At 38.4% G+C, this 13,218-nt stretch overlaps 1 protein-coding gene across 6 annotated transcripts in view; it reads right to left on the minus strand.

The window, feature by feature from the left end:
- Positions 1-8,244, minus strand: part of LOC143880260 (TRAM, LAG1 and CLN8 (TLC) lipid-sensing domain containing protein) — a 48,649-nt gene extending 40,405 nt beyond the window's left edge. Inside the window, exons 1-3 of one of the 6 annotated variants that reach the window (XM_077383096.1) lie at positions 8,023-8,223; positions 3,948-4,097; positions 3,658-3,797 (exon numbers count right to left, since the gene is read on the minus strand). In XM_077383096.1, the coding sequence (XP_077239211.1) occupies positions 3,658-3,765 (108 nt within the window). In that variant the 5' untranslated portion in view covers positions 3,766-3,797; positions 3,948-4,097; positions 8,023-8,223. The other 5 variants (XM_077383097.1, XM_077383101.1, XM_077383098.1 and 2 more) reach the window with 5 other exon arrangements.
- Positions 8,245-13,218: the final 4,974 nt, after the last annotated feature.

The raw sequence follows: 13,218 nt of genomic DNA on the forward strand, positions 1-13,218 counted from the left end.
TTAGACAATTAGGTGGTTTATAGGAAGGTGAAAGGGAATGCAAAGGGGAAAATGGAATGTGGAAAGTGTATGTAGAAAGGGAAAAATGGGAAGGTGAAAGCCAATCTGGCGAAGGGGAAAAGGAATCGTAAAGGTGTTGATGAAGGGAAGGATGGGGTGATTCAAAATTGGGGAGAAGAGTTATAGTTTTTGACTTTAGAGGGATGAGTGGCATGGTTACACAGTTAAGAGAATGCATTCGACCTATTTCCAGAGGAACTACAGATTTGGCTTGAGAGATTATGTCTTTCGCCTAAACTAGACTTAATCTGGATACTATTCATGTGCTACTTCATCTCTAGTATGGTTTTTATTCTACTGAGTTGTTCTTAAGTTTGTCTATTTCCAAGGGTATGGGTTAAGGGTTAAGGCAAGGCTTCAAGACGTAGAGGGTTGCAGTTTGAGCTATATTTGTAAGTCATTACAGGTAGGAAGTAGGGAAGGAAAGGACATGTAACTGTAATTGTTTATTTTGGTGTGTTAGCTCGGATTTTGGGTTTGCTCGGCTTGGCTACTTATCATATCATGTAATAGGACGGGACTCTTGGTCCCACTTGGTATCTTACTATCAATAAAATTCGTCATTTTTCAAAAAAAAATAAAAAAAAGGTGTGAGGAAAAGGTGTTGGTTGAGAGAAGGATGAGGTGGTGAAAGGGGTAAGGAAAAGGTATCGGTAGAGAGAGAGATGAAGTGAAAGGGGTTTAAAAAAGGGTGAGTCCACTAATCACTTTTAGACGCAAAATGAATTCTCAAAATCCAAAATGGACAGGGCCTAAATTTCACCAAATAGCCTATTAACACCATAGTTAATGTCCATTGGTCAGACTGCTCATATAATATTAATGGGTTTGATATTTAGACCCAAAATTACACCCAAATCATTATCAGCGACATCTTATAGTGCAGAACCCATACAAAAAATTAAACACAACAACACAATAAATATTAAAAAAACAAAATTTCATCAAGGAACATTAATCCCTAGTTTCAGAACAGAAAACACCCATTAGAAAAATCAATCAAAACCCATATAAATTGCATCCATTAGATGACTAAACACCAATATTTCATTTTGTTCAGCCTCCTTGTCTGAAGAAAAAGTGAAAAAAGAAAAAGAAAAAATGAATTAGAAATATAAAAGTAGAAAAAAATAGAGAAGTAGAATAAGAAATGCGGCCCATGAGACAACCAAGGAATCGATAGGCTCGATCTGAGCAGAGGAGGAACTCTCAGCCACAGGAACAGACGCATGGCAGGCACTGAGATGGCCTCAACCCGGGATGCAGATCGTAACATAAGTCGACGGAGTGACCCTCCAGACCACAATGTGTGCAAAAACTAGATCCACGGCCTCCAGACCCCCAGACTCCCTCTGAATCACAACCAGAACGTCCACCACGAATAGTACAATCGCCCCCAGACTGAGCACGGAAAGCAGCATGTTCAAGAGTAAAGTCAAGCGGACCCTCAACCCGCATAGAGCGCTGGAACCAAGAGAAAACCTCATCAAGGGATGGAAGGGACCCTAAGCCAACAATTTAGCGAAACAACAGGAAATCAGGCCCCAAGGCATCAAGAAATTGAACAACCCGCAAGTCATGAGGCTTGGCCATGACTGTAATATCCGTAGTAAAGGGCATATACAGGTCAAGCTACTCATACAAGGCTATGAACTGAGAATAGAAATTCAACACTTGTCACCAAATTTTAGATGAAACCGCACGGAATAGACATCACAATTGCGGGACATTGTTGACATCAGAATAAAGAGCCTCAGCCCGCTGCCAAATGTCCATAGAGGAGTTGAGGTACATCACTTGCTACTTTTGTCTCACATCATTCCACAAAAGAGTCAGGCTCACAGCATCATACTGTAGCCAATTGGCATCGAACTCATCATCAGGAGGACCAGGATCACACTCAATAAATTAAATCTTTCCACAGGCAAGAACTGCCATACGCCAAGGTGGGAAATTCGATCCATCCATCTTAATAGAGGTCATCCGAAGAGTGGGAATATCCGTAGGAGACGAACTCGATGGGAGTGCCACAACACAAGCTACTCAAATAATCAGTAACAAATGAATCACAAAATAAACAATCAAACCAAACCACAGCAACGGCAACCACGACAAACGACAAATCAGGCGAGAAAAATCTGAGAAGATGCAGACGCAAACCACAGAGCCATAGGAAGCGAAGCACATAGCAATCCAAGTCCCATTGGGACACACCAAAGAAAATGAAGAAGTACCACAAAGAGAAATCAGCCAAGCATCACGAAGAGCAGAGGCGCACGGCAAACACAACCCCGAAGGAGGAGAGAAGTAACAATCAACAGCAGAACAGGAAGGCAGTGGAGCTCGCAATCCAAATAGCAATGTGGGTTGGTGATGGGTGGATCAAAGCACAATAAACTCAAAAAAGAAAAAGGAAAATGGCGGGGGGGGACCCCAAAATGGGTTTAGGAATGGGTTGGGGGGGCGGAAACAAGAGAGGGCAAGGGTGGGTAGGAAGCAGCTCCCAAGGGAGGGGAGGGCGGCTATAGAAGAGATTGGGTGGGGAGGTCAACAAGGACGGGGGTGCAGATCCAACAGAAAACCCAACTTATTTTTCAAATTTGTTTGTTTCTTCACTCCGTCAGCACTTATCAGAACCTATAGATTTTTTTTCGAACGGTGAAGCCAAATCAAAGGCTTTGTTAAGTTGAGTTGAGGTGACGTGAAGCCAAATCAAAACCTATAGCTTTGATACCATGTTCTTTGTATTCGAAGCTCCACTGGAGAGAAAGAGAAGAGAAGTAGAGGAGAAAGAGAGGAGAGAATGGAATCGCTCTCCCTCTTATAAGCTGTATTATATAGATATAGATATATCTGTGTGTGTGTGTCACCAGGGTTACATGTGAAAGGTCAATAATACCCCTAATCGGGTATGTAAATTACCCCGCTTCTTCTAACAACATTCAAACAAAGTTACAAAATAACGCCAACTTTGTTGCTTCTTGATCCATTTCAAGGTGATGACCCATTATCTCTCAATAATCCCAGACAAATATTGCTGTACTAGATAGTGACAACTGATTGTATGGAAGATAAAGAGATAGCTATGATGTGCAAATACTCAAAATGTGCATAATGAACAAAAGGGTTTTGGTGGATGAGAGGCATCATGTAATAACAAGCTTCCATTGCCTCAAAATTCCAGTTGTATTCAAGACATTTTGAAAGATTTCATGCATACCTCTTGTTGAGTAAAACTACAAAATCTTGACATACCTTACGGGATAAAAATGTTACAGATCAATCTAAGTGTCAAAAACCTATAGAAAACAGTGCTCTTGCTACCCATGCCAAAACAAACATGTGGAACATTTTATCACAAAAAGGCATTATCATTTAATTCAATGCATTGCTGTTCAAAATAGAAATTATGGATGTATAGACAACCCATATTCTTGTTATGTAAAAGTACACTGCAAGTACATGAACAATATTAGGCAACAAGGTAGTAATTCATCACAAATACTTACAAACTTGCACATTAATATGCCAGCAAAAACAGGCAGGAGAAATTGTTAATATCTCACAACAAGGTAGTAATTCAAAGCAAATACTTACAAACTTGCACATTAATATGCCAGTGAAAACGGGCAGGAGAAATTGTTCAATTCTTCTGAAGTTGCCTGCCAATGTACTAATTCCAGAGGAAAGAGGTAAACCCAACATGCTGCTTGTTGAAAGGATTTAGGGAATACAAACTGCACAAAAAGGCAATATGAATCTTCGTCTTCCAAATAAAACAGAAAGGGAATACTGATCGAAGATACACTAACATGCGATATTAGCTTTGTCTTTGTAAAATTTTCCTCCAGTCATAATGAAAGACTAAAAGATCAAAGGTGCCTTACCTTATATTTCATGTGAAGGTAACAGCCAGGTAGTTTATGGTGCTAAATGCTACATATCATTGTCGTCCCCTCATTAGTCATAATCATAGTTCAACAAATTGTATTGGGAAATTATTGGCAGCAAGGAGCGTAGGTAGCTGGGATTGCAGCCTTAATAATATAGAAAGTACGAAGATAATAAAAAAGGGTTGTTAGATAAACAGTATACACAAGATCTATAGAAAGTACGAAGATAATGAATAAAAGAACCAAAACACAAAAACACAACGATTTACATGGTTTGGTAAAATTGCCTACATCCACATCGCATTAGCAGGGCAGCCAATTACAAAGGAAAAGACAAGGTGAGTTTGTCTCATTATCAAAACATGGTAGTGCAAATATTAATAGCATAAGAGGAAAAAAATTCACCATACGTCATTATCCCACTTCAAGAATAGTTTCTCCTTAGCATACAAAACACTCCTATTTACTGCCTAAAAATTGCAAAGCATCAAGTAAAAATCATGGTTTTAAATGTCAGCAAAAACCTACACAAAACAGCCGACATGTTTCCATTTCAATCCTCACAAAATGAAAATCCTTCAGTCGACATCTATAAATTTCGGTAGCATTTTGGGTCATGTTAATCGAAATGCTACTACTATAATATATAAATTATATAAATTTGGTCCACATGTCAAAATGTTGACCAAGTCTACAGAGAAGATTGTGCTTTCACTTTCTTTTATTGGTAAGTGGTTATTTTGTATTTTTTTTCTTATTTCTTCAATTTGGTGAGAATGCATCAACTAATTACTGATTTGTTGCAATCGCACAAGGATTAGTGTACAATCTTTCATTTTTCATGGATTCATTGTTTTAATTTTTAAAGATAGGGAAAAAGTTTATTTATGAATAAAAACTAATCATAAAAGCATGTTAGCTTCTGATTTTCTTATATGCGAGTTCTCCAAGCCAAATGTACTGATTGAGGAAGTAAAATATTTTTCATTTTTTAAATTAATTATTTTATTTTATTTTCTCAGAAACCTTTAAAATAACAAAATAATAAATCCAAAAAAAAAAAGTTATCATAAATGCATGCTACCTTCTAATGTTTTTATATATGAATTATTCTTCACAGACCTACAAATTAACAAAGTTGTAAGATTTTTCATCTTCAAAAATAATTATTTTATTTATTTTGTTATAAAATCCCTTAAATTTTCATCATTATCATGTGGTCCTTCATTATATATATCTATCCCTTAAATTTTCATCATCATAATGTACTCCTTCATTATACATACTTCCCATATGAAATGAAAGAATTGAGTGGGTTGTCTTCCAATTTTTGTGTTTATTTAAAAGAGGGATGTCGGTGGTTATTTAAAGCATATCTATAAGTGGTTCTATACATGTTTAGTTTAGAATGGATCTTAATATTCCAGACATGTACAAAAATGCATTTCATTAGGTGTGTGATCTTATTAAACCATTAAGTATGGTTGTCTTGTTCATGTGACTGTTTATAACTGTATATTTGTGCTTATTCTAGCATTTCCTACAGTTTCATCTTAAATTTTAATCATTTCCATAAACTACTGTCATCATACAGGATTTTCACCAAAAGCCATGACTGAAACTGACATGTTTCTATTTATGTGTCGGCCAAGATACATACCGAAACAGACATTTAAAACCTTGATAAAAACAAGATAGATGTTCTGTATCAAAAAAACTTCTCTCTGACAATCAACTTCATTAATATATGTGCTACAATACTTAGTTCATACATGATAAAATGCATTTCTAACCAAAAGATATGCACACTAAGAGTCACAATGAAGCACTACTGTCTTTTGCTCAAACCCTAAACTTGACTTCATTTTGTCCCAAGAAGAAATCTTACGCGTTCCTTTGTGATTTCTCATCTCTTGAACTTTATCCCACCATGTTGATACGAAGCCTTGTAGCCACAAGCTTCACACGTTGGCTTTTGGGCGTCTCCTTGTAATCAAAGAACTTCTCAATGTCACTAAGCCATTCAAGAAACTCTTCGGGTTGTAGACGGCCATGAAACTCCGGCAAATCAATCTTGAAGGTGTCACAATCATGATAGAACCTTCCCATCCTAGCCTCCTCATGAATATTGGCGAAAGGATTCACATCGGACTCGTCACTAGAACCTCCACAGCTTGATCCGCCATGCTCACTACAAGCCTCTTGGTGTTCAAGTCGCATGGTAAGTTGCTCAACTTGTCATTGAAGCGCTTAAAGTTCATCATCTCTTTCGTCTCTCAAATCTTCCATCATTTGGTTACCACGCCTTCCTCTACCTCTTCGTGCTACCATGAAAATCAAATCGAAGCTAGCCCGAGAGAGTAATGTTGGCTCTGATACCAGATAATTCAGATGCTTAAGAAGAAGAAAATTATAACTCAAGAACACAACAAGAGAAGAATCAGTAGTTCCTCATAAAATTATTGACTCTAGAAATATGGTAATATGAAGAAGACAAAATTGTTTGAAGCACGGGCAGAACCGGAAGCGCCCCTTGTTCCTCAACCCAATTTATATTCCATCAATTACATAAGTTTATCAATATCCAGAATCCCCTCTAAAGATAATTTCTAACCCTTTAAATAAAAGAAAATAAGAGAAAATATGTTCAACCTCCTCCACTAGCTAACTTAGGGACTAACATAACATTAATTGCATTGGAACTCACTAACTTTGACTGGTTTTAGAACCCAGAGACACAGTCCACTAAAATTGCCATAACTTTCTAACCATTTGTCTAATTTTCAAGCACAAATACTTGTTAGAAAGATCTCAAAAAGACCTACAATTTTGTAGTCTACCACTTTCCATGACTACCATAACTTTCTAACCACGTGTCTAATTTTCGAGCACAAACACTTGTTAGAAAGATCTCAAAAAGACATACAACTTTGTAGTTTACCACTGTCCATGATTCTGTCATTTAGAAGCCCAAAAATCAGGTTCAAAACGGGCCAGCAGCATTATTGCGGGAATACACCTTGGAACTCCACCAAAACACCTAGGCATGACATGGCTGCCTTGTTGGCACTGCATCAATTTAGCATCAAAATCCCTGAAGACTGCCGGACAAGTCTCAGAGCTAATAATTGCATGTCTGTTGACGTGGCATCAATGTCTTCTTATACTTTCCAAGCCAAATATCTCAAAAAAGGAGGGATTTGGCTCGGAGAATTTTGCCTTTTCTCTTTCTCTCTCTTCTCTCTCTTCTCTCTCTTTCTTTCTTCATTGGTAATGACACCCCCTCCCACTGCTCTATGAGTTTGGCAACCAAACACTACTTATCACTATTCTACAAGGTAAATTCTAGGTAAATCAAATGCTAGTCACCTCCCTATTGACTACTTATACCACTAATCTACAAGGTAACTACATGCATCCAAACAGAGCCTATACCACATATCAGCATCTGTCTAAGAAATTAAGATGAAATTCATAAAAGAAACAATTTAAAATCGAAGAATTTTCCACCAAATAAGCTTTTACTAGCCCCGCAATAGATTTAATTAAGGAAGAACAGATGTGAAAAACGCTTCAAGTGGAAAGAAAAAAAAAAGAAACTCGACAAACTAACGATACAGGAAATATTCTCAAACATACTAAAGCCCTGTTTGTTTTGGATTTTGGCAACCGATTGTGAGTCCAAAACTGATTAGTGGACCCAAATTTACGTTTAAATTTGGGTCCACTAATCAGTTTTGGAATCACAATCGGTTCTCAAAATCCCAAAAAAACAGGGCCTAAGCAAAGAAATAAGGTATCAAGAAAGATCAATAAAAGCACAAAAGAAAAAGATTAAGGTACATACAAGAACTTCCAGAAGATTTCTAGATATACAACAAATAATAAACACAAACCTCAACAACGAAAGCGGATAATTTTTACTTGTTTTTTTCTGTTCACGAATCGACGAGGAAGTAGATGGAAACGAAAATCACAGTTTCTTTGAAAATCAAAGCGAAAGTAGAAAGGAGTTTTTGCGAAGAGATTCGAAGAAAGATGAATGGTACGTTAGAGTTGTTTCGGTTACCTGCTCCTTGGAGAGAATTAGGGGAAACGAGATATTGGATTCTAGATACTACTACGATATTTTGTCCATCTTTTTAGGATTATTGAGGCCCAAAAATCGAGAGGAATTCGCACGATGCGACAGAATATGGATGTCACGCGACTCACGCCTAAATTTATGGGTGTCCATTTTGGACCCAAAATTATAATACTTATATTGAAATGATATATTCTCCTTCTATTTTTACGTGCGACAACCCCTCCGGTGTAAGAGAGTAACCATGAATACGGTACAAGGGGGCTCCCCCTAAAAGGAGCTATAAAATTCATGAGTCGCTACTTTAGTACGCAAAAAATAAAAAATAAAAGAATAATCCAGTGGAGTCCTCTTCTAACTGAGAATCAGAGCCCTTAGAACCTATGATTAGCTTTTCGGAAAATTTCTAAACGAATAATTTCAACCAAATCTTTCAATATCTTATTTTACTATGTTCAACTCTATGTATTCCTCTATCCTTATAATACATTGAATGTGCAAATATCGTTCTCATGTGGCAATATGATTCTACCATCCACACTGTTCGTTTAATAGATAGTTAAGGACCAAAAAAAGGAAAATCGAACTGTCTTAGTCAAAGTTCCATAAAATCTAGAATTCTGATTTTGGCCCCCGCCAACCCCCAACTTACCTACCAAAAAAAATGTGGGCGTGATTGACTCAATAGAAAATGAAGGTATATATGCATGGACACCATAACGTGATAGAAGAAAAGCCCCAAAAGGATATAAATGGAGAATTTATATGATGCTTGGCTATATAAATCCATGTTTTTTAAAATGTACGGTATGGCCCACTCCATAGGACTATCCTAACCGTCCATATTTTGGGCCACAACGTAAGCCAAAAATCATTTCCATATGAGGATCCTAACCCTCCGATCTATAGAAAATTCCATAGTGCGCAGTCCTTCTATAGATCATACGGAGGGTTAGGACCTCTATAGATCATACGGATTGGAATCATCCTATGGAAATGATTTTTGGCCAAACAAAATGACGGTTTGGATAGTCCTATGGAGTGGGTCATACCGTACTTTTTTGAAAAAATACCAGTTTATATGGCCAAATGTCATATAAAATCTCTTCAAATGGATAGATGTATCATAGTCATGGTTCCGTGGTAGAACTAGGAAAAGATACAGGCGTGATTGACTGGACAGAAAAATAATGAATTTAATTGAAATAAAAAAAATTATTTAAAAAAAAATTGATACAAATATGTAGAACAATTCCAGAAAGATAGCCATTATTTGGGCCCTAGATGTGATCAGAGCCATTGATCCAAGTGGAAAAGATAAGTTTCCATTGAACTCGCCTTGATCGGATATGATTCTAGCCATGTCATCCTTCAAGCCTCATTTTAGGGCTATGCCCGGAGAAGTTCATTTTAGAAAGTACAAATAATAATGATTTGTGGATACAGATTCGTTTGCCGAGTTTCGACACAGATACGAGGTATCTGATATGGAAACCCCTAAAAATCTAGAAATAGTGGCACACTCATACACATACATATATATATAATTATTGACACTTCTAGTAGTGCACTTCAAAGTGTCTAAGAGATTGTCGAAACGTGTGGACACGGGTGTTGTATCAGACACGAAACGACACGCGTGTCGACAATAAATTCAAAGTGTCGGCCAAATCAACCCTTAAGAGGCGATCAACACAAATATCATCACAAATAATAGAAATCAGCTGGAAGGGTGGAAAATCTTTCTTCACACCTTCCCAACTAAATATTGATTAGGCATATAAAGTGTGACTATCTTCCTATAGCAATCAATCGAAGCATGATAGGATGCTAACCAATACCAAATATAATATTAAAATGATTTGTGGATACAGATTCGTTTGCCGAGTTTCGACACAGATACGAGGTATCTGATATGGAAACCCCTAAAAATCTAGAAATAATGGCACACTCATACACGTACATATATATAAAATTACTGATACTTCTAGTGGTGCACTTCAAAGTGTCTAAAAAGAGTGTCGACACGTGTCGACATGGGTAGGGGTGCAAGTTTGGCCCTGTCAGCCCTGAGCCGCCCTAAGCCCGAACAGGGTCAGGGCTGGATTTTCTAACCCTGAGGGCGGGTCAGGGTTCATTTTTTCTGACCCTGACTCAGGTCGGGCGGGTTTTGGGTTCATGCCTCGGGTACCCTGACCCAGCTCGACCCTGAGTTTTCTATTATAGAATTGAACCATCTGTGGTGCATGTTTCTTTTGCTAATGTTTTCTATTATCTTGGATTGATGTTTCTTTAGATTATTATTATTAATTGTCTCTATTGCCCGCATGTTGTTGAATTCATATTGTCTTATTTTGTTCCCTTTCTCTGTTTATTGATCATTTTATTCCATATGATAAGTGGTTGCTTTATTTTTGGCACTCTTAACAAGTATTTGCACTAAGGTCAATTAGGGCTGGCCCGGCCCGGCCCTGCCCAATCAGGGCCAATCAGGGTGGGCCAGGGCCAGCACAATACCCTGGAGGGCGGGTAATGGGTTGAGGTTTTCCGGCCGTGACTCAGGGTCAGGGCGGGTCAGGGCCGAGATAATGGGATCCAGGGTTGGGTTAGGGTTTTGAAAAACCCGACCCAATCCGACCCTGTTGCAGCCCTAGACATGGGTGTTGTGTCGGACACGAAACGACACGCGTGTCTACAGTAAATTCAATGTGTTGGCCAAATCAACCCTTAAAAGGCGATCAACACAAATATCATCACAAATAACAGAAATCAGCTGGCAGGGTGGAAAATCTTTCTTCACACCTTCCCAACTAAATATTGATTAGGCATATAAAAATGTGACTATCTTCCTATAGCAATCAATCGAAGCATGATAGGATGCTAACCAATACCAAATATAATATTAAAATCTTAAATCTCTAGTAGTACTAAGTCTACCAAAGAAGAATTTCTTGGCCCACTCTCACAACACTTGACCGGTATACTACATCAATTACCAGAGAGTAGAAACAACATAGGTGTAGTCCACACACGTTGGCTCTACTAGTAAATGGCAGGTAAAATGTGGTGCGTCATATGAATGAGTAGAACCATAGTTAATTAAAACTCTAGCTTTACGTTGGAAAATAATAATAGTACCTTGGATCATCGACTATGATGGTTGTGCATCTTGTGGGCCAGTTCAAGGATTCTTCTTAGAATTGTCGGCTTTTACTGTCCTTGAGCTGTCATAACCGGGTAGTCTTTGATTTGGTGGTCTATTTGACCACATTCTCTCTTTGCTCAGTATAATCATCTTTTTTGTTTTCCGTAGCATAACCCCTTTTTTCCTTGCTTTTATTGATTAAACTCTTTGCAGTCTCTCTTGATTGTTTGAGTACGGTCCACCACCTCAACTAATGACTGAGATCTGAATGTAGATATCCAGCTTAGGATTGTTGGTCTCAAGCCTTGCTCAAACTTTTTGGTCCTTCGCGTTTCATCACTGACCATGTGAGGAGCAAGCCTAGCTGGTTTAGCTAGTTTGGAACACATAATGAGTTATAGTCATGTTAACTTGTACACCAACTAAAGAAATTCCACCTCCTTTGGAAATCGAACACTGATTTGAAAATATTTATCATAGAAAACCATTATGAATCTCTCCCAAGTCGGCACTACTTTGTATAGCAACATAGGCTTGACCAGCTTCCATCAATGTTCTGCTTCTCCCTCAAGCATAAAAGAAGAAAACATCAGCTTCTGCTCATTTTGGCAGTCCCCTCAAAATTATTCTATAATTGCATCATCCATCTTTCTGCCATTATAGGGTCACAAGCGCCCCTGAATGACAGCAGATTCAATCCGATGAAATTTTTTATGTCCCCACTGCCAAAACTCTCTAGCCTATGAGGTGTGGCACTCTGTTGTGTCTGCAGCTTCATAACGGAGGCGGTTAACGCTGATTTCCAGTTCTAAGATCGAACGGTTGGTAGAGATTTACCGTACTTATCCTGCACACTTATATGAGGAAACAAAAGATCTTGGAGATCAAACTCTAAAATATTTCTACTATTTAAACCAGAAATCAATGTTTACATTGAACAATTAAGATAAGAAAAGATGACGAGAAGTAAACTAGCTATAGAAGACGTAACTTTCACCGATTGGAAATTGGCCGGAGAAAATGGAGATGGGGATCACGCACCGGAGAGAATTCTTATGTGTGTTTACTTTCTCTTCCCTCATATGAGCTGGAGAGTCCTCTTTTAAAAGGGGATCATACATATTACATTGGTGTAAGGCCTACGTGTCGCTTCCCAGTTGGTTAGGAAGTTAACAGAACCATATTCAGTGTATGTACCAGTCGAAGCCTGATGTCTTTATCATGTGATCGTGAGATCCGATCTCTAACGACTTTGGCTGACGTGGCCAAAGGAATCATGAGATTTGTTACCAAAGGAGAGCGAAAGGTGATCTATTGCTGACCGTCGGATCATCTCTCGACATGTGTTCAGGTCGTGAAGGACAAGACTGATTTTATCCCTAACATATTGCCCCCTACTTCTCCGACCCTTTCATGGGTTGGGGAAGTAACTATCGTGAGGGAAGTTCGAGTGTTGGGAACCTTCGACTTAGTGGGGAAAGTTCAGAACTGATCATTTTCTTAGAGATTCTTTATTACTATCGGTGAAGAGTCCGAGTCTTTCTACTAGGGGAGTTAAAGCGTCCTCAAAAAGAGTTTAAAGGTCATTAGTCGGCGAATGAAATTATTACCCTGCCATGGGGATTCGAGATGTTGGGAAAGGAAACGTCACTGTCATGATGGGGCGTTAGTCCCGTCGCATCCCCTATGGTGCCACGTGTTCAGGCAGTAGTGGGTTTCCAAGGGACATGATCTTCACCTGCTGCTATATCTTCTATTTAAAGGACACCTTAGCCCTCTTTTCCAAATAACTTTTCAGGTTCTTTTCCTTCTCTTTTTTTCGTTGTAAGCTTTCTGTATTTCTCAAAAAAGTTTTCATGGATTGAAGTGGAAGCTTCTAGCAGGCCCTCTCCTCTCCAACCGATAGACGTGGAGAGGATTGTTTTGAGGCATTTTGTCGAAGGCTACCAGCTCTACCTCAAGGAGGTGTTTCTCCCTTTCTTCCCCCTCTTTTTCCTTTCTTTTTCATTAAGTTCCCTGGTTCTCAATGTTTTTGT

Source organism: Tasmannia lanceolata, unplaced genomic scaffold (assembly GCF_043159265.1).
Source record: "Tasmannia lanceolata isolate RefF3 unplaced genomic scaffold, GAP_Taslan_0.1 ptg000006l, whole genome shotgun sequence".
Taxonomy (NCBI): domain Eukaryota; kingdom Viridiplantae; phylum Streptophyta; class Magnoliopsida; order Canellales; family Winteraceae; genus Tasmannia; species Tasmannia lanceolata.